The 27978-nt window shown below is 35.5% G+C and overlaps 1 protein-coding gene across 2 annotated transcripts; it reads left to right on the forward strand.

Moving 5' to 3' along the window:
• The first annotated feature begins 40 nt into the window (after window positions 1-40).
• On the forward strand, window positions 41-27902 carry si:ch211-203d1.3 (protein phosphatase Slingshot homolog 3). 2 transcript variants are annotated; one of them, XM_056471689.1, is made up of 16 exons: window positions 41-219; window positions 2770-2877; window positions 3889-3926; window positions 4014-4197; window positions 6919-7034; window positions 10086-10154; window positions 10421-10486; window positions 12378-12654; window positions 18184-18312; window positions 18433-18479; window positions 18700-18846; window positions 20806-21006; window positions 23160-23322; window positions 23406-23498; window positions 23604-23699; window positions 24342-27902. In XM_056471689.1, the coding sequence occupies exons 2-16, from the start codon at window positions 2830-2832 to the stop codon at window positions 24489-24491; spliced, it is 1824 nt and encodes a 607-aa protein (XP_056327664.1). In that variant the 5' UTR covers window positions 41-219; window positions 2770-2829; the 3' UTR covers window positions 24492-27902. The 2 variants fall into 2 exon arrangements, with proteins under 2 accessions (XP_056327664.1, XP_056327665.1); XM_056471690.1 differs by lacking the exon at window positions 41-219 and adding an exon at window positions 235-367.
• Window positions 27903-27978: the final 76 nt, after the last annotated feature.

Genomic DNA, 27978 nt, shown 5'->3' on the forward strand with positions numbered 1-27978 from the left:
CTCCCGATCCGCCTCTTCCATTTAAGGGCACATTTACTTTTCTCGGCCGAGAATAAGTCTTCCTGGTTTCACGATATAGTCGGCTGCCTTCCCCTTTAAATGTGTTTTGGACCCATGCAAAAGTTGTGGTCACAGGATTGAAATAACTAACGCGATTTCCAGAGGGAGATTCAGTTAGGAGGGAATCCTTTATATTTTCGCCGCGTTTCAGCGCATCAGGTAAGCGAACTCTCCATGTTTGGTCCGCCCTCCTTTGCTTTTCTTAAGGAACTGACAATGACAAGCATCGAGTCTTGTTCAACACAGCTGTGCTGGAGCTGCATAAGCATTACGCACCGACCTTCAAATAAAGCTGCTTTATTTATAGGTATGTTATATACTTTATCGACACATTTTTAAGCAAGCGATGAATCTGATATGACAAGGTTTCAAGTTTGTCTCGTTAAGTAACGTTAACGTTAAATGCTTGAGATGAGGTATTGCATACTGTCAATATGACGCTGAAAGGCGCGTTATTAGGCTACAATGTACTGCTTCAACCACACATTCCACATATACGACAGATATTTTGATATCTCGTGGCATTTCAGAGGTGATAGAAGCGGGTGAGCGCTTTATTATGAAGTGCCATTGGCGAACAAATACCGGGCATGTCTCCATCTTAGACAGCAGAACCATTTGGCTGTTTTATTTTCGGTTATCTTTCACGTTACATAATTTATTTATGTGGTGAGAATTTATTGCACATTCCGTGAATACGGTTGCTTACTCTTTGACTGTCACTGATTAAATAAGAGGCATTAGAGGCACATATACATTTGGTTTGCTTTGTTATTACTTAACAAACACATCTATCTATCTATCTATCTATCTATCTATCTATCTATCTATCTATTATTATTATTATTATTATATTTTATTTTATTTTCATTTCATTTTCCTTTGGCTTACTCATCAGGGGTTGCCACAGAGGAATGAACTGCCGATTTATCCAACCCTTCCAGCTGCAATCCAGTAATGGGATATTATATTATATTATATTATATTATATTATATTATATTATATTATATTATATTATAACCTTAAAATTAGGATTTGTCCTGTTCCAGTACAGAGGGCAGCCCCTTATGACTTTAACGGTTCTAACAATCTAAGTCAATCTAACAATCAAATCAAATGCCATAGTGTCATACTTTCACTGTGCACTAAAATATGTATTAAGTATTAATATCTCCATCCTTTATAATTAAATTTGAATACATTTTAGAAACTGAATTCAAGTAATATGAAAATACTTGTCCAAAATGCCTTAAGTACTTATTTAAAAAATAAAGTAGTGTGAATGTATTCTGTATTAGATCTATGTGTTACTGTTGCTTGAAGCACCACGTCTGTCTGTCTGTCTGTCTGTCTGTCTGTCTATCTGTCTATCTATCTATCTATCTATCTATCTATCTATCTATCTATCTATCTATCTATCTATCTATCTATCTATCTATCTATCTATCTATCTATCTATATATATATATATATATATATATCTTATATTATATCCCTAAAATTTGTCCTGTTCCACTAGAGTGCAGCCCCTTATAACTTAACTTTTTACTTAACGTTTCTAACAATTGAAGTCAATCTAACAATCAAATCAAATGCTGTATTGTCATACTTTCACTGTGAATTAAAATATATATATTATGTATTATTTTTCCATCCTTTTTCATTTAAATTTGATAAAATTTTAGAAATATGGTACTGAATGCAAGTAATATGAGACTATTTGTCCAAAATGCCTATATCTTTAAGAACTTATTTATAAAATAAAGTAGTGTGAATGTATTCAGAACGCATCTACCAATTTAGTTACTGTTACGTGACCCTACAGCACCGCTTTACTGCCTTTTACAAATTCTCTCCTTTGGTATCATGTAGTTGGTAGAGTATCCATCCACTTTTTGCCTACACTTTTTATGAGTACTGTGCGTTTGCATAATTTATGATCTCAAATTAGATTTTTTTTTTTTTTTATATCTGAGGCAATTTACAAAAAACAAATCTCAACCACAAAGAAGGACGTTTAGAAAGTGATTTTTATTATGTATGTATATATAATTATATATAAATATAATATATATATATATATATATATATATATATATATATATATATATATATATATATATATATATATATATATATATATATATATATATATATAAATAATTTTATATCATTTTCCATCCTTTTTTATTTTGATTCATTTTTTAAATATAGAACTGAATGCTAGTAAAATGAGAATGTGTCCAAAATTTCCTTATTAATTATTTAAAAAAATAAAGTAGTGTGAATGTAATCTGAACGTATTAGATCTGCCAATTTGTTACTGTTACTTGAGCCACTGTTGTTGCACCACTTCGTTGCCTTTTACAAATTCTTGTAATCATGTAGTTTGTAGATTATCCATCCACTTTTTGCTTACACTTTTTTTTATGAGTTTTGTGAATTTGTATAATTTATGATCTCAAATTAGCAAGCCCTTTTATCTATATATAAAACAAACCTTATCTACAAAGAATGACATCATGTAGAAAGTGAGTTTATCCATTTATTTACTTCTCCCCGAACCCACATGTGGATGTTAATAATAGAATCTGAGGGTGTTCTATACTAGTTGTATTGTGCATTTGATTAGTATTGCATCTTTAAATGTGCTACCAACTATCAATTCATTATTTTTCCCCCTCCATTTTTGTGTCTTCTCAATTTAGTAAACAGTTGAGCTGCTCTGACTCATCTGCCGGTGTTAAAGCAGGATAACCGGCTGTGGAATGGCTTTGCTGACTCTGCACAGAGCGCCGTCTATTTGCACAACACCGGTGAGTTTTATTGCATCTTATAATGTAGTGCATTTCCAAAATACTACAGAATACAGTTCTCCAACTTGTGCATGTCAACGTCAAGTTCTCCGCACATTCCTCCACCTTCCTCCCACTCTCTCCATGTTACCCTAAACCTTTTTCTGTACACAAATTAATGTATAATTAGGAGGAATGTCTTCTTGGTGGCTCTCCAAAACTTGCTGTGAAACTGAATATGAGAATCCATTTCACACCGCTCCAAAAATAAGGCCCTAAAATGAATAACTTTTATATTTTGAGAGCATTTGGAACTTGTCTTTTAATCATTTTCTATTTATGTTGACTATTTGGGCTTTGTATTCATCTATATAACACAAGATTCCCTTTTCCACCCATAACCCATGCATACTATGTCTATCTTCTTCTTCTGTAACTATTTTGAGTAAAGCCTCGCAGTTGGTTTAACCTAAAACCTCAATGGCCCTCCTCTTCCACCCTCTCTCTCTCTTCTCTTTCTTCTTGTCTCTGTCTGGACACGTCAGTCACATAACAGGTAATGTTACTGTCTCCTCTTTCATTCCATAGAAGCACTGATAACAGCCTCTTTGGTGTCCTTCTCTCTGTCTTGCTATCTGTTTCTCACTTTATCGCCTTCAGTATGTGCTTCCTCAGTGTCTTATCATACTGCCGCTGCATTACACTTGACTTTTTTTGGGGTCAAAATGCACTGTCATTGTGTGTTTCCGGGTTCCTTTTTTCTATTTTCATCCCAATCACTCATCTCAGAGTGAGTTATGGGTGAGAAAAAAGGCTGACAAGCCCTTCCCAGGTGCAAGTTTTATCCAGCTTTGTTTTTGTGGGGCACACATCGAGTCAGATGATTCAGTCCAGCAGAAAACAACCAGTGTTTGTTTGGAATTGAAGTGCATCACATAATCAGTTCACTCACCAAGCGTTTTTAACATCACCATTCTTAAATCTTAGAGTTTTGATGTTCGTAATTTAATCTGCTGTCATTTTATTTTCAAGGACGAGCCTATCCCCAGACGAGGAAGACTTCAGAAAAGGTGAGCATTTGCTGTACCGCTTTAATCATGCATGCGTATTTCATCCAGAAATGGTTAACTGATTAATCTTTCATTTCTGCACACCAGAGAAAGTTTCGCCCTGGTTAAAGGGGCCGTGCTCCTGGTGGAAGAGGAAGAGAGGGAGGGAATACAAGAAGAAACCGTATCCCCTCGTCTGGGTCCTCGGCTCGGAGGCCAAGCTTCTGACACTCAACGCAGACATTTGCATGCAATGATTTCATTACTGCGACCTGAAGACACAGTCAAACTGGTGAGGATGCCACAAGATACACCTACACACTCAAATATGAATCTTGAAAAATGATTATATTGAAGTCTAGAAAAGTGGTAAAATAATGCGTGAAACATAATCAATTAAAAAAAATCTGAATATAATAAGCAGTTAATTTTTTTTAATAATCACAAGTAGAGCTGCATGAAATTGGAAAAAAATTATTAGTCCTCCTGTGAATTTTTCTAATCTTTTCCAAATTATGTTTAACAGAGCAAGGAATTTTTGACAGTATTTCCTATAATATTTTTTCTTTAGGAGAAAGTCTTATTTGTTTTTATTTTGGATAGAAGAATAAAAGCAGTTTTTAATTGTTTAAAAAGCATTTTAAGGTCAATATTATTAACCCTCTTTAGCAATTTTTTATTGTCAAAAGAACAAGCCACTGTTATGCAATGACTTATATTGCACTAAGCAATTTAATACTAAATACTAGTATCTTACATTTTGAGTAAATTATTATTTACTATATTAATATCACATGAGTAGAGCAGTGCGATATGGCTGTATATCGCCACTGGTGGGAGGCATGCGTTGTGGGAATGTGCTTAGTGTCCCACTAGTGACGATATACAGCCACATCGCCCTGCTACAAGTGTGATATTGTGTTAATACAACAGTTCGACGACATAATTGTGTATATAAAAAAAAAAATCAAACACGCAGTCTAAGAATCCTTTTGTATTAGGAACTACTTCTGTCATTCCTTAACATCTGCAGCTCTCATCAGAAGAGCAGAAACAGTTGCTACTTCACAAACATCAATTTAGAGCTAGTATTTGAATAATTTTCCTGCAAAATGTCTAAAGTGATGACAAAACTGGGGATTTTGCTCACATTTTAAGATTATAAGGCTGAACGGCTTGAAATGCCATCAATCTACAAAGATTTCTCAGTATTTCTCTGTTGCAATCGGGAGATCACAATAATTAACCCCCACCCAAACACTACCAGATTACTGTTGTGATTGCGATAAGGAAAAACGCTAAACACATACGGGCATTTCTTCTTTCTTTCTTTTTACTTAACCAGTCTGCAGTAACGAAAACAGGAGACTCATTAGAAACAGATGGCCAACAAAAAAGTAACTCTGGTTATACAAAGAGTGGCCAACACAAAATACATACATTCCTGATATGCAAGTCCCATCTCACACTCAACACACTACAATTACTACGGTATAAATACAGCACTACAACATACAAAAGAGAGAGATCGACTTAGAATGTCACTCACCAATTTTATAATGATTTGATCAACTGTAGTTTGAAAATACGCCAATCTTTTCTCCTCTAAGTGCTTATTATGCTTTCTCTGTCGCCATCTTGTTGATGGACAATGTCAATCGTCTTTGCTCTGCTCAATGACAGGCTGATGGATTCCGATTCGCTGTATTTTTATTATAAATATTTAAGAGGCACTATCCTTATAAATAAGCTGCATAGTTGCAATCTAAACAACTACATTCTCGACTAAAAAAAAGTCTCAAATGTACATTGTTGTCGAACAGCTGCAATATTTGTCTAACTGTAGTGAGTTTATTGATGTGCTGTCACTCTATGTGGGCGGAGTAATACAGAAGGGTGAGGAGTTCTGATGTTGTAGAGTTCTGAAATTGCAGAGTGTAGCAGGGCAATCAGCCAATCAGATTCGAGAACCAGACAGAACTGTTGTATAAATATAATGTATGTATGTATATCTCAATCATAAAATAAATTAAACCACAGATGAAAACGATAGAACAAAGATAAAAATTAAATAAATAGAGTCTAACAGTATTGACCTACAGAAATTCAATAATCGAATGTAAAATAACACGGTATTGTCCTCATCGTATAAATAAACACAATCTTTGTTAAAGTGTCAAAAAATATTGTGTCCAAATGGTTTAAATCCACTTGAAATTGCTTGACATCCTGTGACATGACTATTGCAGATTTGCACATTGTGATATCGATGCTGAAATGATGTATTGTGCAGCCCTAATCAATGTAATTTTTGGCTCAGTGTATGTGAACACACTGCTGCCTTACGTATTTTAATTCATGTGTGCAAACTATTGCTTGTTTCAGAATAATTAATATAAGTGTTTGTTCCTGCATTACCGCCTGTGTTTGTTTGGTAATATGATTAGCATAACTAGCACCAAATGTTCTGCAATGTGCTTTAAGGAGGTGGTTCTTTTATTTTCAATAGCAATAACTTGCTTAACAAAAATGAACAAATACTGTTGCAGATCTATTGCTCAGTGTTTGCTAATGCATTAACCAACATTTAATATTGGAACCAAATTGTAAAGTGTTGCCATTTGACTTTATACATGAACAAATGCAAACACAATATAATTCAGTATGTAAATCTGTGTACTAAACCAGTGTTTCTGAACCACGTTCCTGGAGGACCACCAGCACTGCGTGTTTTGGATGTCTCCTTTGTCACACCCATTAAAGGTCTTTCAATCTCTGCTAATTGAGCTGATGATCTGAATTGGGTGTTCTTTTTGTTAAGGAGACATTAAAATTGTGCAGAGCTGGTGGTCCTCCAGGAACATGGTTGAGAAACACTGTACTAAACAACACAATGTCTTGCCTTTCCCTGCATGAGTTCTATTCTGAGATTTAATTACCTAGCCTTTTAAAATGATTTTTTAATGGATCCAGTTCAGACCTCTGTCGTATTAATTCTGACTTTCTGTTTCAGGCTGTACGTCTGGAGTCAGCGAGGACAGTCAGAGTTCGATATTTGCTCATAATTGGAACACTTGACAATAAAGAAGAGAGTCTGCTACTCGGCATGGACTTTCCAAGCTCAAACAGGTAGCATATCTTTTATAAATCACATTAAAAGAAATTAAATGAAAGTGAATTATTCAGTTAAATGACATGCCTGTTTATATATTGTCTATATTTTTGTAATGGAGTTAGCAGATATTTGACAAAACGTTTCTTTGAATGTTTAGTTACCAGGGTATCCGCAGCGTCTTAATGTCTTAAATTTCAAAAACGCAATTTTAGGCTTTAAAAAGTCTTAAATTCACTAAAATATTGTCTTGTTGGTCTTAAATCATTTTAAAGGGTCTTAATTATGGTGGCTTGACAAAGCCAACATACTGTTCTACTTTATAAACTTAATCTTCTACTTCTTCTTTTGAGACTAGTTTCTATGTGCATCTTCTCCTAGACCATTCATACCACCAAACTAACACCAAACCTCCAAACTGGTCTGACTCTGGTTGCTATATCTTTTCCAATTGATCCGACGTACGGTTTTCTGAAAACTGTCCCGGAAAATTCAGAAAAGTCTCATTGACTTAACATTGGACCAAACTTTGTGACCTAATAACTTTGCGCCAGACTGTCATACAGACTTAAGCTTTGGCAGATTGGTAGTCGAAGTTAAATGAGCCCATCACTGATGACCTTTCAACTTACTAGCCACACCTTAGCAACGATTTACAGCACCCTAGCAACTGTCCTATAGACTTCCATAGTAAAAAAAGGGCCATTGACTTTATATTGGACATGCTAGTAATAACATGCCAATTCATGCTAAAAATATACTAATCATACTAGAAACATACTAATCCATACTAGCATCATGCTAATTCATACTATAAACATTTTAGCAACATTGTAATTCATACTAAATTACTAGTTGCAACATGCTAGTTTACAATAGAAACATACCATACCATACCAACTGCCTAGCAACCACTTAGAACACCCTAGCAACATCTCTGCAACCACTTACCAACCACTCAGAACACCTTAGCAACCACCTAGCAACACCTTTGCAACTACCTACCAACCACTCAGAAGACCCTAGCAACTGCCTAGCAACACCTTAGCAACCACCTAGAACACCCTAGTAATGCCTTAGCAACCACTCAGAACAACTTGGCAACCACTCAGTAGTCGACCCAGAAACTACTGAAAATATCCTAGCAACCACCTAGCAACACCTTAACAACTACCTGAAACACCCTAGCAATGCTTTAGCAACCGCCGAGCAACCACTCAGAACACATTTGCAACTGCCTAGCAATGCCTTAAACAGTCAAAACACCCTAGCAACCACTTAGAACACCATAGAAACAGTCTAACAACACCTTAGCAACCACTTAGAACACCCCAGCAATCGCCAAGCAAGAAACATGCCAATCCATACTAGAAACCTGCTAACCTATATGCAGTTATCTATATGCCAACTGCTTCAAACTTCTTAAAGTACTTCAGTTATTTATGCTACTTCAAAATTTCAGACGAGGCTTTCTCAAGCCACCATAAAGTTTGTCTACGAACTTTACTTTTCTAGTTTTCCTTTGTTCATGTAAAGCTACCCAATCGACCCAAAACACATCCAATCACCAACAACACATCTCGGTAAAACTTTTAGCAAAACTATTCATAACTAGGGCCAGACAGAATTTTTGTTGTTTCTGCAGATAATTTTGTAAAAAATCTACATATTTATGCGGAATGATTTTAGGAGGATCATAATTACAAAGTTAATATATATGAAATATAAAATAACACATTTTTTACCTTTATTTAATGTTTACAATGTAAATCCAATTAGATCAACTTGTTTGGTAAACAAAACAAGCCTCTCATACAATATATCTACTAAAAGACTGAAACTATTACTTTACAATCTGTATTGTAAATAAATCGTATAAACATTTTAATATTACTATTATTAGATCACAATAAATTAGTGAAATTTATTTAAAAAAAGGATAAATTTAAATTTACACACAGTTACACAAGTAAATACATAGACTCACTGATGGCCTAAAGATCTGTGGAAATCTGCAGATTTCTGCGTGCACAGATTCAATGTGGGCCTACTCATAACTAATATTGTAACTGTAGTCTGTTGTGCAAACATTTAGTTTTTAAAGAGTTTTTTTTTTATTATGTTGAACAAAATGTATGTAAACAACTAAGGTCTGCTTGTTTTGACACATTATTTAAAATATGTGGCTAAGAAATGACTAATGAGCTATATGCACACAGACTTAATTTTACAGCCAGCCAGCCCAATCAAAAATTGACACATTTACGATCTCTCTTTCTTTAAAAATCAGCGATCTTCACAGCCTGTTAGATATACAATATGAAGTAGGTCTCAGATTGTATAAGAAGCACTACATTCAGTTCCATTTCCCCCTGCCATGTCTTTAAAATATGAGTTTATTTTACTGCTGGATTTTCAATGCAGTTTCTGCGTTAACCTGTTGCTACTGATCCCGCTAGTGATTACAACGGTCTTTCATCTCGTCAAGCGTAAAGCTTGAACAACTAAATGAATGCTTAAGTCTATTTAACTGAATGTATTGTAATTCCATTACAACATCGATGCTGTAAAAACAACCTTGTGAAATTAAAAATAGTCACATTAAGCTTTCACCGGAAGTTTATCATTGGCTTTAAAATTCTAGCTGTGCATAGAGCGCATTAGATTTCTTTTTATGCTGGGCCATTAAAAAATCCTTAGCATCTAGCCTTATACAAGTCTGAAATTTCATTCTTCATGGTTATAAAAAGGTCTTAAATAGCCTTAAATTTGACTTGGTGAAACCTGTAGAAACCCTGGTTACAGTTTTAAAGGGATTGTTCACACAGAAATGTAACTCTATCATAATTTACTTGCTTTCTTATTTTCCTTTTTCTCCTCGTATTATAACTTTTTGGTAACCATTGACTTCCAATGGGGGAAAACACATTGGCATTTCCTCAAATGTCTTGTTTAATGTTTCACAGAAGAAAACCATACGGTTTTGCATTCAGTAAACTAGTTTCATTTTGAGTGAACTATACTTCTAAACAGCAGGCTCACTCAGTTTTTCTCTTACTTTTCCACAGTGATGAGTGCACTATTGGCCTTGTCTTGCCAATATGGAGTGACACACAAGTTTATCTAGATGGAGATGGGTAAGACCAGAATAAATAATAGAATTGTCTTGATATCATTATCTTATTATCAAAACCCACTATCACAGAAACAACAGAAAGATTTCACGTGGTTTTAAAGTAAAGGGAGCTGTCAATTCATATAAATGTAGAATAAAACAGAATTGTTCTTTGAAGGACAGTCATTATATGTTTTCTGCACGATTCTGCTGAAGTTTTTGCACTATTAAAACCTCAACTCTAAAGTTCTGCTTTTCTGACAGTTGGTTTTGCTCGTTCTCTTACAGAGGTTTCAGTGTGACATCTGCAGAAGTGACACGAATCTTCAAGCCTGTGTCCATTCAGACGATGTGGTAAGCGTCAAAGCAGGAAATGCTGAAGAAACAACCAGTTTCCTCAAACTAGACTGATATGCTGTGTGACTTTGGCACACACACACACACTTACATTTGTTTTCAGTTAAAGTGCTGTTTTTTAATTCAATATTTTTCTTGGTGGTTTGTAGGCGGTTATACACACTATGAACTTACTCATTTGAAATGGTATACTAATTATTTATGTAAAGGTCTGGAAACAATTTAGTGACTTCTTGAATTTTATGTATTTATTTAGCATTTTTTGATGCACTGGATTTGCTAGGCATACTGTATATGTGAGAAAGATGACTATTTGTTTAATTCTGCAAACACTGAACTATAAATCCAGACAAACTGGAATTTCTGTAATTGCATAGCTATACTGTGGCTAAATTTAAAGTACTGAAGCATTTAATTAACCCTTGTGTATTGTTCAAATTGACCACCCATTCATTATGTTAGTGGCTGTTATTACCCCATTAAATTCCATTATAAGGATTTTTTTTTATTGCAAAGCAATGCGAGAATATAATCATGCTTTCTTGATTGTTGGTGATTTTCCCTGTTGGGAAGTGGTAAAATGTGCAATTTTCACTATTGATCAATTGGCACCATTATCCTTGAAGATTAGCAAGTTTCTAGATTAGAAAAAGTTTCTGGATTTTATATGACGTTCTATGGAGTAAGACAGCAGATTATAATGTGCATGCATAGAAACACTTAGAAAAATCTAAATAAGTACCCCAGCTCTCAGAACATGGTAAACATTCTAAGACATATCAAGATAAGTGCACAATGGTTTCTCACACACTACAATCCAACTATAAAAGCCTGAAACTAAGCTTTTTTTTGCACTGCAACCGATGATCAACAGTAAAAATGACACCTTTTACCTCTTTTCAACAATCAAGAATACATAATATGGTGTCATGGCTTTGCAGCCTAAAAATGTTGTTATAATGGACGTCAATCTGGCAAAAACAGCCAAGAACATAACAAAAGGGTTGTACATTTTCCTAGAGTGTATTAAGTTTTTAAAATATTTCAAAGCATTTTACAAAAGTACTGTATGTGGCAAAATTATATTTGTCTCCAAAAATTATTTCAAAATCACCTCAGAGTGGACAGAAACATCACCCAACAGCACACAAGGGTTAATAGTAGTTACGTTAAAAGGTACATTAATGATCTCGGAAGTATTTAATGTTAGTGAATAGTAGTTAAAGAGAGAGTTCAACCAAAAATGAAAATAAACTCTCCATTTGCTTACCCACAAGTTGTTCCAAACCTGTATGAGCTTTGTTCGGTCACACTTTATTTTGATGGTCCATTTGTTGAATTTCAGTTACTTTGCCTCTACATTATAAGTGGACTGTTAGGTTGGGGTTAGTGTAAGTTGACATGTACTTCCAAAGTTTCTTATAGTTAGTTAAATGTCTGTTGAAGGAGCAGTATTAACAGATATTAAACAGACAGTCTACTAATACTCAAATGGACCATCAAAAGAAAGTGGTATCCTTTGTTCTTCTATTGAACACAAAATAAGAAATTTTTTATATTTTTTTGCTTACCAAGTGAATTTTTACCATCAACTTTTTGGAAACCAAAATTCTTCAAAATATCTTTTATTGCGCTCAACAGAAGAAGGAAATCCATATAGGCTTAAAACCTCTTTAGGCTGAGTAAATTTTCAATTTTGAGTGAACTACCCCTTTTAAAGCCACCTTTTTAAGTGTTTTATTTATTTATTATTTCAGATTTTTAATCATAAAGCACATGCATTCCGCTAGACAGAAGCTTTCAGATGTACTCTCTGAGTTTCAAACGTGTTTGTGGTTTGTCGATTGCTCACAACTCTCTGCCCTGTGTCGCTCTCATTTTGCTGAAGGTCAGTTCTGCAAGCACTGCATGGCTGTTGTGAACGGGCCGTGCGTGGGGCTGTTATACCCAGCAGCGGCCTCGAGTGGGCACAGCATTACAAACAGAATGTGGAATCTGACCAGCACTGCCTTAATGAATGGGGGGCTATGACTGGCCTGGAGTCGGTGAGGAAAGACACTGGTGGAAGATCATCGTCGAACCGGGAGTCAGTGGAGAGGGAGATCAAGGCCCAGCTACGGGATATCATGAGGACTGAGGACTTGGAAAACATTACTTCAAAGCAGGTAATGAAAGAGAGGAGGGTTTCTTTTGACAATGGAATTTATTTTAGTCAGCTAATTCTTTTGGGTTGGCATGGTGGTTTAGTGGTTAACACTGTCGGCTCACAGCAAGAAGTCACTCGTTCGAGTTCCACCTGGGCCAGTTGGCATTTGTGTGAGGAGTTTGCGTGTTCTCCCCGTGTTTGCGTGGGTTTCCTCCGGGTGCTCCGGTTTCCCCACAAGTCCAATGATGTGGAATTGAGGAAGCTATATTGTCCGTAGTGTATGTGTGTGAATAAGTGTGTATGGATGTTTCCCGGTGATTGGTTGCGGCTGGAAGGGCGTCCACTGCATAATGTGCTGGATAAGTTGGCGGTTCATTCCGCTGTGGTGACCCCAGATTATTAAAGGGACTGGCGTTAAACACAAACAGACAAACATAATTTAGTTTGACTTTAAAGAGCAGGTCACATGGTAGTCCCCTAAACCAGGTTTAGATGCATCCACGTTAAATTTTCTCAGAATAGGCACATCATACAGTGTTTCCTCTAGGATTTTTTTCCAGCTGTGGTGGCAAGCCTTTTACACAGATCTTCCAACTACCTATGGCGTTATTTCAATGACAAAGTGCAATATTACAAGTCGAGGTCGCAATCGTGTAATATGAGTAGCGGTGTCAAAATGAATTGTTTCTTCGGTGCACCGTGATGCAGACGTAGGGCTGTGACGGTAACAGATTTTCTGTTACCGCGGTGATGAAGCAAGAAATCATGCGGTATGTCGGTTAACCGCGCATATATTATATGCGAGTCAAAATATATGCGATTGTTGACTCATCACCGTGGTCGCAGATGCGCGTCTGTTTATAGCTTCTGTAAAAAAAGACCTACATTTGACCAGCCTTTTAGCAAAGCCTATATTAATATAATGATATTCCTGTACCAGTTTGACACTGTAAATTAAACTGAGGAGAGTTTAACTACTTCACAACACTCCGTCACCTGCTCAGCGTGAGGGCGAAGGAGAAAAGTGCAGCGCTGAGGTAAAATCATATTCTCAAGTCATAATCTTTAAAATAATGACTTGGATTAAACATGTTGATAAAGGGATTGGGATATAGAAATTACAGCGGTGCGTTAAAAATGCTTATTTTCTGTGGAGCGATTGATTTGAGTTAGTAGGCCTGCTTTATTAAAATAAGCTTAAAATAAAAACAGCCTATGCTGGTTATTAAAAAGGATTCAGTGTTTTCGTTTTGTAATCTAAATTTGTAATTTAAGTGGAAAATGCTCAGGGCAGGCCTTTTATTCCTTTTATTTAGTTTATTCAGTTTTTCTATACAATCCTGATAGATTCACAAGCAAAAATAAATAATAAACTAAAATGGGCGGTGATGACGGTAATAACCACATCACCGCGGTTGACATCTCATTATGGCGGTGATGCGGTTATTGCCACACCCCTATGCAGACGCAGACTATTTGATATTAGTTCTGTAATCATAACCGGTTATCACATACTGTCGTCATTTATCATGTGCGCTATATTGCGTAGCTTACTATGGTGAGGGAGGCGAGCGTGAGAAATTGAAACACTCTAACTACTTAAAAAAAAAAAACAATGGCAGCACTTTCTGTTGAGCGTGTGACAAATCATAGAGATGTAACGCTCAGAAAGCGAGTGGGATAATATTTACGTTTGTTTATTTGCTGTAAATGCTCGTTGTTTTGTGCATGTACCTGAGTTTTTAAAGGTACAGTTCATATATCTGATTGCTTCTTTTAAATGACAAATTGTATTACAAATTATGTATAAATATATTTATTATACATTATAACCTCCTAGGGTTTGAGTGTCCACATATGTGGACAGCACATTTGAGCTCTTAAGTGGCTATTTAAAATACTTTGAATGTTTTCTATTTTGTTACAGACATACAGAGTCATCCTGCAACTGTTTTGCAGTATATGCATTGTCCCAAACCCTATTTTTAACTGTCCAAAATGGGGGGAAAAGGTTGTTTTTACTCTCTGATAGTCAAAGCAAGTAAAAAAAATGTGTATGTTAAATATGCATAAATAAATTTCAGGAAAAAGTGTTTTATGTAAATTCGGAGCAGGAGTCCACATATATGGACATCATTTTTCTCTAAAAGTACATCATATCAAAAGATGATACTTAGAATTTTATTCTAATTAGGTTCTAATAAGTCCAAATAGCAATGAGAAATAAAAAATGCATGTAAAAAACACCTTGGGCCTTAAGACGTTAACTCTTTCATGTTGTCTCAACACAAATAGATCGTGTGGAACCCAGCATTTTTACAGTGTGGATGATGATACCTATTTCTGTCATCATTCATGTTTTTGGAGCAGTAACGTAAAAAAAATGTTTAATGCTTTATACACATAAAAAATTTGTTTGGGATAATGTATGAAGTGCAATTTGACTGGACAATGATAATATCCATTGAAGGAGATTTGTCTGTGCAGTTTATCTGTAAATTTGCCCATGCAGCACAGGACTGCTTCTATTATAGAGCAGCACGGATGAATGTGAAGAAAAGGATGTGTTTGATGAGTCAATAACAGCACGCTAAACTGTGACTGAGACTGGCAAATGGCATCTGTGGCACACACTGAATTCAATTAACTTTTGCGTCTTATTGTGCGTCAGTGGTGAAATTCACTCTTATGTGTCAAAATGCCCATCTTAACACTGTTCGTTATGTCTAAAGTGAAAGTAAAGCATTGGGAGACATCTGGTCTTAAATTGACAGCTCTCTCATACACAGTGCCATTTAATATGTATGTTTTTGTATATATTATGCGTGTCTTATAACTAATAATTATATAACTAAAATCGTTTTGGGTTTGTTGGCCATCCTTCAATAATACAGTATTTTGAAGTTGCACTAAATGTTTTTTTTAAATAGTTTTCAAAGGTGTACAAGCCCTAACAGGAAAGATAAAGCAGTGCAAAATCCCACCTTCAAAATTAGCCACTAATAAAACAGGGTGTCCGCTGGGTCTTAAAATGTCTTAAATTGCTAAAACTGTTGAAAAGTTACTAATTTAGGCCGAAATCATCCGATCGCCAGCAGTCAATCTTAATAGAATTTTAACAAATAGATACATTTTAACTCTATTTACCAATATAATTAAATTATTTTCCTTACAATAACATTTCGTTAAAAGTTCCCCATTTATTTATGGCGAGGATATAGTTTTGCATATATATTTAGCTTTTTTTTTTATTTATTTTTTTATAAATGTTATGTTAAAAAATGCATATATAAAACCATTGTTTGCTTGTTTTGACACATTATTAATAACAAAATTCTTTTTTTTTTTTTTTTTTTTTTTTTGATGAGGATAGTAAAAATCTTTTCCTTTTCCACTAGAAAAAATATCCTAATAGTTGTTTAGCCCCATAAAAATCTGAAATTTCATTAATAATCGTCTTAAAAGGTATTTAAAGTCTTACATTTGACTTTATGAAACATGCAGAAACTCTGTAAAAGGCTACATTCTTTACAAATGACCAGCAGAATGGGATCAGTGCTTTGAATGGAATGAGTACTCCGTGCCTGAAGCAGGAAGACAATCTGTTTTTTTTAAACTCAAGACATGAGTTACAATCCCCCAAAATGTCAATATTGCAACAGAAATCAAACTGTTAAACATATTCTTGTGGAATGCCCTGTTTTTAATGTTATCAGACAGCAATATTTATCTGGAGAGACTTTAAATGAAATATTTTGGAATGTGAATACTTCTAAAACTGTACAAATATTATCAAAAGTAAACCTTAATAATAATATTGAATAAATAGAAGTTTTTTTTATTACGATTTATGTATTTTATTAAGTGTATTATTCATTGCTGTTGGTAAATTTGTTTTTTATTGTTTTGAATATTTATACAATTATAAATTCAAGAGTTCACACTTAGCTGGTGATTGATTATAAAGCGTGTTTTGCATGCTGTTCTGGAATAGAGCCTTGAGCTCATAAGATCCTCAAGCCCAGGGCTCCTTCCCGTTGCAGGGCGAGAGGGGAGTTTGAGCTCGGGTAGATCTCAAGAACTCTCCTGCTGTAGTAGCTAATAAACAGATAGTGATTGCTCTTAAGATACAACTACTTACTAGGAGCACATCTATGATGCCGATTTGGATTAGTCAATTGACTTAAGTTTGTTTTTAGACTGTGAGAGGAAAGCAGGGAACCCGGTGGAAACCCATGTGAGCACGGGGAGAACGTGTAAACTCCGCACAGAAAAGTTACCTGGTTTGGTGAGGACTCGAACCTGTGAGGCGACAGTGCTAACCACTAGGCCACCATGCCACCCATCTAGGAAAGGAGGAGGAGTAGGGGTGGAAGGTGGGATTCTTCAAAACGAAGATGGCTGTTATATGGAACTTAAGCAGGTCACACACCGGATGCGCAGCTCGGACATGACAGTTGCAAGTATCGCACACCAGACACACACCTTCGCATGGTATTTAAAATGAAACTATTCGGATGGTGCTCTGTGGTGCGGCAGAAATCTAAATAGTGTCCTGAGTCGTGGCTGGGTGATGACAGCTGCCGATTTGCAGCGCCGGGGTGTGTAGCCTGATATAAACCTATGTTTAGAATTCTAAAATGCATGGCGCTGTGTGGCGCGACACTGAGCGTCGCCGAGTGGCGCTTCTGGTGTGTGACTCCCTTTAGGGTATTTATAGTGACTAAGGAACCGTCTGATTGATGAATTAGTTAACGCATGACAAGCACTGCTCCATCATAAGCAAGTGAAATAAGTTTATAGATAAATCCCACAAAGTGATTTTTATAAAATGTGGTAAACTTTAATTTTTTGTGCCATGACATACCCAGAGAAGCTGATATGGCTATAAACTCAAAATGCTCTCTCAGAGGTGTACACAGGATTTCTTTTTGTGACCTCTTTAAAGTCATCCAAAAATACTGCAATATCATGAACTATTGTTACAATTTAAGTATTTGTATATTTGTTTTCAATTATTTTAAAATACAGAATTGTTAGCGTTAAGTATCACGTGATCTTTCAGAGGTCACGCTAATATACTGATTTGCTGCTCCATTAGCATTTCCTATTTGTAATGTTGAGTTCAGTTGTGCTGCTTAAACATTTAACGTTTTAGAATGTGAATACAAATCTTTTATACATATTTAAATGTCTTTACTGTCACTTTGCCTATGTAGCATGTCTGTTCTGAATACATACAGTATATACATTTTTATTCCAAACAAAAAATACTTTCTGACCTACCATACGTCTAAATGGTAGTATGAAGACCTTGTTCCTCCAGAACTCCCTCAGTGTTAATGTGCCTGGGCTTGTTGTTTTATCTTGGGAATCTTTGTGGTATGACATTCAGGCAGTCACCAAGTAAGCAGCTTGATTGGATGTTCTTAAGAATTTTTATATTATGTGACATGCCACTAAATGTAATTTGTATCCCAAGACTGGTTTCTGTTATTAGTGTCATTCTTTAGTAATAAACTACAGCCCTGTGTGTGTGTGTTTGCAGGTGCGTACATCTCTGGAATCCAGAATAGGTATCGACATGAAGGACTACAAGGAGTATATTGACAACGAGATGATGGTCACAATGGCACAGATGGACAAACCTTCCAGAATCTTGGACTACCTTTACTTGGTGGGTGATGGCTAGGCCAAACTGCGCGCACAGAAATCAAACAAAATGATTCGTTTCAGTTCTTTTAAATGAAAGCTCCACAAACAGGAAGTGCAACACATAATTTTTTTTGGTTTACAGGGTTCAGAATGGAACGCTGCCAACTTTGAAGAACTACAGAAGAACAAGTATGTTGATTAAGCTTAATCGTGACTATAAACTAATTGAAGAGGCTATATGTAGAATTATTAGAGACTCTAGTAGTCATTAAGGGAACTGCAGCAGACTATTTTTTTAATGTATTTAATAAAGTCATATTTTTTGTAAATGGTTGATTGTTTCATAGTGTTAATAAATAAAAATAAGTTTATCAGTTCAATTTAAATAAGACAAACTTGTTTTTGATAGTGTGGGCTACATCCTGAATGTTACCATGGAGATTGACAACTTTTTCCCAGAATGCTTCACCTATATGAATATTCGAGTGTATGATGTGGAGGCGACTGACCTGCTGTCACACTGGAACAACACATACATGTTCATCAACGAAGCAAGGTGCTCCACACACACACACTTACACCCACACTCACACATACACAGAGTTAAACGTATTATTTATAAATAATTAATTAATTTGAAGGTGACACGGTGGCTCAGTGGTAAGCACTGTTGCCTCAAAGCAAGAAGGTTACTGGTTGGAGTCACGGCTGGATCATTTGCCATTTCTGTGTGGACTTTGCATGTTCTCTCCCCATGTTTGCGTGGGTTTCCTCCGGGTGGCCGTAGTGTATGTGTGTGAATGAGTGTGTATGGATGTTTCCCTTTATCCTTTTTTGTTTTTTATTAGCCAGATTTAACGTTATTCGTTTACCGGTGTGGAGATGTTTATGACAGTGGGCACTAAATGTCACCCGTTGTCTCCATAAACCAAATTGATTAAACATTGTAAACTGTGTTTTTAGAATGATTTTTGTTCTGTGATGGCGATTATAATTAGTTTAATATAAAATGTATTCGGCTTGCGTCTATAAAGTCCCGAGAAAGAGTATCAGATAATATTTTTTACAGAGAGAGATAACCACAGACCGTGGTTACTTGCATTCAGTGAATTGTATTTTTCTACACTGTGCTTCTGTGCGCAACCGATAACAATTTTGCTTTTAAACATAAAACGATCTAATAGCTATTGCTAGTCAAACACATCACAGCCGTTGCAGCAAAATGGAGAAATTGAAATGGACATATTGCGCATATCAACATGCAGCATTTCTTCATTCTGCAGGCTATCCACTTCCTGCATGTCATAACTTACCCTGATAAACATGCAAAATGTCTATTATTATTTATTTTCATATGTTGTACACACTTTTGAAATGAAAGTTTGTGCGAGAGAGAAAGAAATGGAACAGAAAATCGTGGCTCATCTTGAGTGCATGCGTTTATTTATATTTAGAACTGCCAGGACTATGCAAACTGGGACATAACGAAGCCTATTTTGAGGTTTTGGCTGTTGGTCAAATATTACCACAATAATAATAATAATAATTATTATTATTATAGTTTATTAGTAGGCCATTGATAAAGCAAGTTATTCTGTTAATGCTGTGACAACGTCACACGCACACGCACACACACAAACACACACACAGTTGAAGTCAGAATTATTAGCCCCCCTGAATTCACCCCTGTTTATTTTCTTCCCCAATTTCTGTTTAACAGAGAGAAGATTTTTTTTTTTTCAACACATTTCTAAACATAATAGTTGTAATAACTCATCTCTTTATTTTATCTTTGTCATGGTGACAGTAACTAAAATTTCTAGATATTTTTCAAGACCCTTCTATACAGCTTAAAGTGACATTTAAAGGCTTAACTAGGTTAATTAAGTTAACTAGGCAGGTTAGGGTAATTAGGCAAGTTATTGAATAACGATGGTTTGTTTTGTAGACTATCGGAAAAAAAATAGCTTAAACGAGCTAATAATTTTGACCTTAAAATGGTTTTTAAAAGATGTAAAGCTGCTTTTATCCTAGCCAAAATAAAACAAATAAGACTTTCTCCAGAAGAAAAAATATTATCAGACATACTGTGAAAATTTCCTTGCTCTGTTAAACCTTATTTAGAAAATAAATAAATAAATAAATCAAAGGGGGGCTAATAATTCTGACTTCAACTGTATATATTACAGCTTTTCGGCTTTCTTCAAAATACCTTCTTTTGTGTTCAATAATCTCAAAAAGGTTTAAAACCAATAAATGGTTATTCAATTTTCATTTTGAGTGTCACTTATGTTTTATATACTGTGCTTCAGAATATATTTATCTGCTTAAACTTTTTTAACTCATGTTAGGATAACTTTAAATATGACTATGCAGTAAACAGTTTGATTTCCTCCTGTAAATACACATGTATGCAATATCCATCTGTATCTAACTCTGTGAAATATGTCAGAGTATGTCTTACTGCCCTCTACCTCATGCTGATATTTTTGTCTTTTTTTTCATGCTGGTACAGGAAGAGCGGACAGGCGGTCCTGGTGCATTGTAAGATGGGTGTCTCTCGCTCTGCCTCCACAGTAATTGCTTTCCTGATGAAGCAACAAGGCTGGACTTTAGATCACGCACTCAACCACGTGAGAGAAAGACGGCCTATTGTGCAGCCCAATGACGGTTTCCTCAAACAGCTGAACACGTACAGCGGCATCCTCAATGCCAGGTGACTTAAGCTCTCATAGATCAACAAATACTTGTGCAGCGTCTCAATAAAGACGTTCATGTACAGACAAGTCAAGTATGGTTTGTTGTTGTTTAACCATGTGCACACTTTGTTTGTTTTTTTTTTTTCCTCAATTTTTTCGTTTAGCCATTTTCTTTTCAACGTTGTCACATGAAAACTATGCAGCATATGACTGGAAATATACAGTTGAAGTCAAAACGATTAGCCCTCCTGTGTTTTTATTTTTCAGATATTTCCCAAGTGATGTTTAACAGAACAAGGAATATTTAATTTTTTAAAAAGATTTTAAGCTCAATATTATTAGCCCCTTTTAACCTTCTAGGGTTTGAGTGTCCACGTATGTAGACAGCACATTTGAGCTCTTAAGTAGCTATTTAAAATACTTTGAATGTCTGTAACAAAATAGAAAACATTCAGAGTCATCCTGCAACTGTTTAGCAGCATATGAAATGTCCCAAACACTATTTTTAACTGTCCAAAATTAGAAAAAAAATTGTTTTTACTCTCTGATAGTCAAACCAAGTAAAAAAAATGTTAAATAAGCATAAATAAATTCAGGAAAAAGTGTTTTATGTAAATGGACCACGAGTCCACATATATGGACATCTTTTTTCTCTAAAAGTACATCATATCAAAAGATGATACTTTAGATTTTTATTCTAATTAGGTTCTAATAAGCCCAAATAGCAAAGAGAAATAATAAATGCATGTAAAAAAAACACCTTGGGCCTTAAGAGGTTAAGCATTTTTTTTTTTTTTTGGATTTTTCTACTGAACAAATCATCATTATACCATATATATATATATATATATATATATATATATATATATATATATATATATATATATATATATATATATATATATATATATATATATATATATATCTATCCTAACCTGCCTAGTTAAGCCTTTAAAATGCATGTTAAGCTGTCTACTGGTCAGTGTTGCCAGTTTAGAAATATCAAAGTATCATGCCAGAATCTCAAAATTATCGTGTTTGGAGGAAAATTATTGTACATGAGTCAAACAGAGAGTATACAGCTATTATCTAGACCAGGGATTCACAACCGGTGGGCCTCAATGATCCTGCCGGTGGGCCGCAAATTAGCTTAAAACGTGAGCTTCAGACGTGCTCTGGCGGATCTGTTTACTGTTCCTGTCAGCGGTCTCCCAATAATATCCAGCTGCCAACTCAACCGCCATCAGCTTGATGCGTTTCATCAGATTTTACTGTATTTTACATTTGTCTGTATATTTTTTAATAGTAGTAGTTCAGTCAGTCCAGTTTAAAGCAGAAGTTGGTCTTTTGCAATATCCCTGTTGACCTATGTTCTCTCATAAATCTGTTAATAAATAAAGATTTAAATGAGCATTTCATACAAACATTTGAGAGAAAATGTCAGACAGGTGAGCCTTCAAAAATTGATCAAAACAGAAGTGGGCCCCGAAGTCGCTGTCATCAGATACCTGCATGTTGACAGATGTTGAGGCATTCATTTTGTGGTACAAATTGGGTGCCGTCATGGACCGCAACATAGTTCTGGTTGGCTTGAAAGCAGTGCACCCTTCCGAATTTTTTTTAACATCCTTCCGAGGTGAGATACCTATTCAGAGTATCTGTAATGAGCCGATTTCGTGCAGGAATGTTAACTCATTCTTCATGTTAATTGGCCTATAAGATGAGATGGAAAACATGCATAACTCCATGATTTCCTCACAGACTCTAGACAAAAGATGCAGCTAGATCAATAAGTATAGAAGCCCTAAAATGACAATAAAACCCATTTTAAATGCCATAAAATTCTGAAATTATTATACATTATAGGATTTTTTTCCCATTATTGATCATACAAAGGTCGAAATTATTGTACGTCTGGCAATGCTGCTAGTATAGATTGAAAATTATCTAGTAAAATATTATCATTATCTAGTAAATGTCATCATGGCAAAGATAAAATAAATCAGTTATTAGAAATGAAATATTAAAAGTATTATGTTTAGAAATGTGTTAAAAGAATATAATTCAGGATGGCTAATAATTCTGACTTTAACTGTATATTTCCTTTTGTTTGCTATACTAATGAAAGTTGTTTGCAGATTAGAGCTAACACTGCATTGTTTGTTTGCAGCAAGCAGCGCCACAGTGCCCTCTGGAGGAGGAAGTCCAAAGCAGAAGCCCGTCAGCCGTCAGTCCACAACGAACCAGCGACAGGGGATGAAAATGAAGAGAAAGAGGAAGAAGAGGAGGAATCGCAGAGCCCTGATGAGGAAAGCAGCGAGGAGGACACTGACGTAAGGCAATTTGCCATATAACAATCATTTCATGAAGCTTCTCGGCATTTCTTAATGGGTTTATTTATGTCTGTCATCCTCAGGTGTTTGAACAGATGGGTGAGAATGTTCTAGATACTGGAGAGGCAGAATCGGCCACATCCAACCAGTTTCTTACTATTCAGGAAAGTGATAAGGTTAGGACAGAGGCTGATATTTCACTACACTTAAACATTATTTTAAAAATGTTTTTATAATGTAATAAATAATGGTTGTTGTTGTTATTTTTTCTGATTTTCTAGGTGTCGTCCAGCCCGAGCAGAAGTGGCAGGATGGATTTGTTTTCTCTTATGCAGTCTATTCAGCTTGATGATGAGGATCGAGGGATGGATAAAGAGGTGAGAGGAAAAAGTCTGGGCTACAATGCAAAATTGATTGATAAAGGAATTTGAAATACCAAGTCAAACATGTATAAATGAAGGGCTAAGTGATATGGTACAAAAAAGTTTTTTTTGGTGCATTATTGATACTGTTAGAAAGTCGTTTTGATTTTCTCCTATCCAGTGTCCATGTAGAGATATATATATATATATATATATATATATATATATATATATATATATATATATATACACATACACGCATTTTATTGTCAGTAACGACAATGGAGTTATAACAGAGTAAACAGTAACTTCTTTGATTACTTGTTACTGAAAATCGTTACTCACGGCGTTTATTTATAGCGCCGTTATTCCCATCACTGATAATAATAATACATTGAATCATGCATGTGCTCACAACAGGCTTGTTTTTTTTAATGTATAGTATTGTTAAAAATCAAATCTCTTATTGAGAAAATGATTTAACTTTGAAAGACAAGTATTTAACTGGATTCAATCAATAACATCTGCCCTCCTAAAACTATTTTGGTTGACAAACATTTATTATCTTTGTCTTTTGGGAATTTTTAATCTTGATTAATATTTATTTTTTTCACCGAATGCAAAAATCCATTAACTGAAAGATCTAAACTATTTTAGATGAGCGTCTGTCAGAGACTTTCCCCAGGACAGAGACGGCGGAGTCAGGGAAGAAGAGGTTTGACTTATCAGAGAGCACACGTGGATGCTTCCCCTGAGCCCAGCAGCCGACAGACACAACACACAAACAATGATGAAGCCGGACTCTGAAACACTTCGACAGCCTCTTAAAATGATGGAGAAAAGTGAAAAGGTGAGGAAAAGGAACACAAACAGTCATGCTAACACAAATGGACGCTCTTGCACACAAGTCTTATCCTTCTGATTGTATCATTCCACGGATTTAAAGATTTAAAACAAGGTACTTTATTCACATATTTGCTGTACTGAAGCTCATTTAAGTCATTTCACTTGGAGGAAATGAGTATCTCATCAATCTTTCCATCCATCTAGCCTGAAAATCATAATCTGTGGTGATTATTCAGGTGGATTGTAGTGAGTATTATTGATACTGATTCTTCAGAGCATTTTCATTCAAAATTGTGCCTTTTTGAAATCTTTGTATTCTTTGCACCTTCATATATTGAGCCATATTATTCAGTTTATTTCACAGGTTTTACTATAGTGTTATAGAGTGAATGGAGTGTTTCGTAGCTGTATCCATTATGACGTTATCCAGAACCATGAACAGAACAGCAAAGGGGGAAACGTTAGGAGAACGCTTGAAAAATTCTCATATGTGTCATGATAAATCATTAGTTCCTTTCGAACAACTCGCGCTCAATTCCTGGAGGGCTGCAGCTCTGCAGATTTTAGCTCCAGCCACCTCCAACTTACACCTACTTGAAAGTTTCTAGTAGTCTTAAACAACTTTAGTTTAGTGTGTTTGGTTAGGGCTGGAACAAAACAATGCAGAGCTGCGGCCCTCCAGGAATCGAGTTTGAGACCTACATGTACGCTTTAGAAAAGGGGTCACCAAACTTGGAGAGCCGGTGACCTGCAGATTTGAGCTCCAACCCTAATCAAACACCCCTGAACCAGCTAATTAAGCTCTTACTAGATATACTAGAGTAACTAGAAACTTCCTGGCAGGTGTGTTGAAGCAAGTTGGAGCTAAACTCAGCAGGATACTGGCCCTCTAGGACAGAGTTTGGACACCCCTGCTTTAGAACAAAACAAAAATCTTCCAGATTTCAAGTAAACATGTTGTCATAAAGAGCATTTATATTCGTTTTCAGACAACACCATTCCAGTGTTTGAACATCAGACGTTAAGACATCGGTATTTGCTTAAATAACCCTGATTCTTAGAGAAATGCTGTAAATGACAACATCTGGATCAAACAATAAAGAATAAAACAAATATTAACATTTCACTTGAAACTATATCTAAATAACCATTAAGTCATGAGAGTTTTTCCAAGCGGCCTCTTAATTTGCACCATACCTTGTTGTTTTTAATGAATAAATATATGAATACGAGTGTGCGCACACTCATTTGAACAGTCCTATGCAATAATCTACTTTTAATAGCTGTTTCTTCTCCATGAATGTGAAGCTTTGCGCTGCCTGTTGGAGATCGGTTTGTGAAAAGAGTGTTGAGAACGCAATCAAGGATTGAACATTTTAGTATTCTATATGCCAGGGGTGCCCAACCTCTGTCTTGGAGGGCCGGTGTCCTACATATTTTAGTTCCAACCCCAATTAAACACACCTGAAGCAGCTAATCAAGCTCTTTCTAGACTTCCAGGCGGGTGCGTTAAAGGAAGTTGGAGCTAAACTATGCTGGAGTTTGGGCACCCCTGCTCTTCCATTTAATTCCATTTTGGTGTCAGAAAGATTTTTCTATATAAATAAGTGCTGTTTATTCAGAGGAGGCATTCAATTGTTAAAAAGTGACACTAAAGACATTTATTACTGCTTTTTTAACTTTCCAAGTTCTTAATTCCTAACAATATAATGTAAATGAATACAAATATTAAGCAATGGTTTCCAGCATTGGTCATAATGAGAAATATTTAATTCTTTATTTAAAAAAAATCAAATATATTTCCGCTCATTCATTAAGCTGATGCTTTTTATCCAATATGAGAACATTAAATATCTATTAGAACTAAAGAATCACACTAAACAATTTTTAAATAAACAACTTCGATTACACTTTAGTTTAGGTCACAATTCTTGCTGTTTACTACTTATTACCTGCCTATTATTATGAGAAGGGGTGTAGCGGACATTTTAAAAGTGGGGCGGGGGGTGGCTGAATGAGATCCAAAAGTTTACGTTCATATAATTATTAATTACCTGTTTCTAAATGGTCTGGCTTTAAAAGTGAGGGGACGTATCCCTGTCATCCCGATCCCCACCCCGGTTGCTGCGCCCCTGATTAAGAGATTAACTCTGAGGCGAAGGAGTGGACAAGCGAACGCAGAGAGCCTGAGTATACGCAAGAGAGACCCTCTTGCAGACATTCGGCCTCTCTTTCGCGCGTTCACTTGAGGTTTGCCCATTCTGGCGACTCATAATTAACAGAATATCAGTAGTTATAAAGTATGATCTTATTCTACATCCCTAATCATCCTACCCAATACCAAAACCCAACTTCTACCCTACCAAATATTAATAAACAGCTAATTAGAAGTTTATTAATCTAGTAGTGTTAGTTAATACCATGAATTGTGACCTAAACTAAAGTGTTAGCACAACTTTTTATATTACCTGTAATAAACGTCACATTTTTACTGTGTTTTTAAATAAATAATTGCAGCATTTTTAAAAAGTCTTTCTGACTCCACTTTTGAATGGTAAAGTTACTAGACGGTGATGTTTTTAAACCTTTGGAGCTATTTTCACGTCTTTTGCAATTAAGCAGATGTTGTCTAATATTGTTTTTAACCTGTACAGTATGTAGGAAACACAACCTGAGAAGAAAAACAAACAAACCCTGAGTATTCTCCTTAAAGTGCCATGCCTTGTGTCTGTACTCTTTCAATCATTCTGCATGATGGCTCAGTGCCTTTAGTACTGTAGATAGAGGTGGACTGAAAGGACTACATTTGTTGTAACTAACTAACTGTGTGTTTAGCTGTTATGGGCTGGCTCATTGGTGTGTGTGCGTTTGCATGATGTCGCGTGTATCATACTGTATGCATGCTGTTTGTACTGTATGTGAAGCATGTGTCCCTCTATGTATAAATATATACAATCTGCTGTAAAACATTTTGTTTATTCTGTCCTTGCACAAAGTGCCAAATGTTGTGAGACCAAAGTTGTGTTGCGGGATGTTCTTCGTTTGGGGCTCCACCGGTTTTGCATTGTTTTTCCACAAGAATGTCTTTTAAATGATGTATTCGTTCTAGATAACGGCCCACAGCCTTCAGAGCGCTGATTTGCTTCCCCTCACCGGGTGTATAATGTGCCATGCCTTATCAGATTCACGAAATGGTTCTATCATTTGTTCTGATGCGTAACTGCAGTTTTTTTTGTTCATTTTTGGCATTATATATGTCAAGGTTGCTGTTGCTTTTTGTTTTCTATTTATGACTGATCTGAACATGTATCTTTTAAATTTGATATTCATGGTTTTATGTGATATAAAAATTAAAATGAATTTGTTATGGGATGGGGACTCTTATTTTTCATTGCTTGTTTGTTTCACAAGTAAGATATGTCTGTTCTTATATTGATATGAGATTGCT

Source organism: Danio aesculapii, chromosome 14 (assembly GCF_903798145.1).
Source record: "Danio aesculapii chromosome 14, fDanAes4.1, whole genome shotgun sequence".
In the NCBI taxonomy this organism is placed as follows: domain Eukaryota; kingdom Metazoa; phylum Chordata; class Actinopteri; order Cypriniformes; family Danionidae; genus Danio; species Danio aesculapii.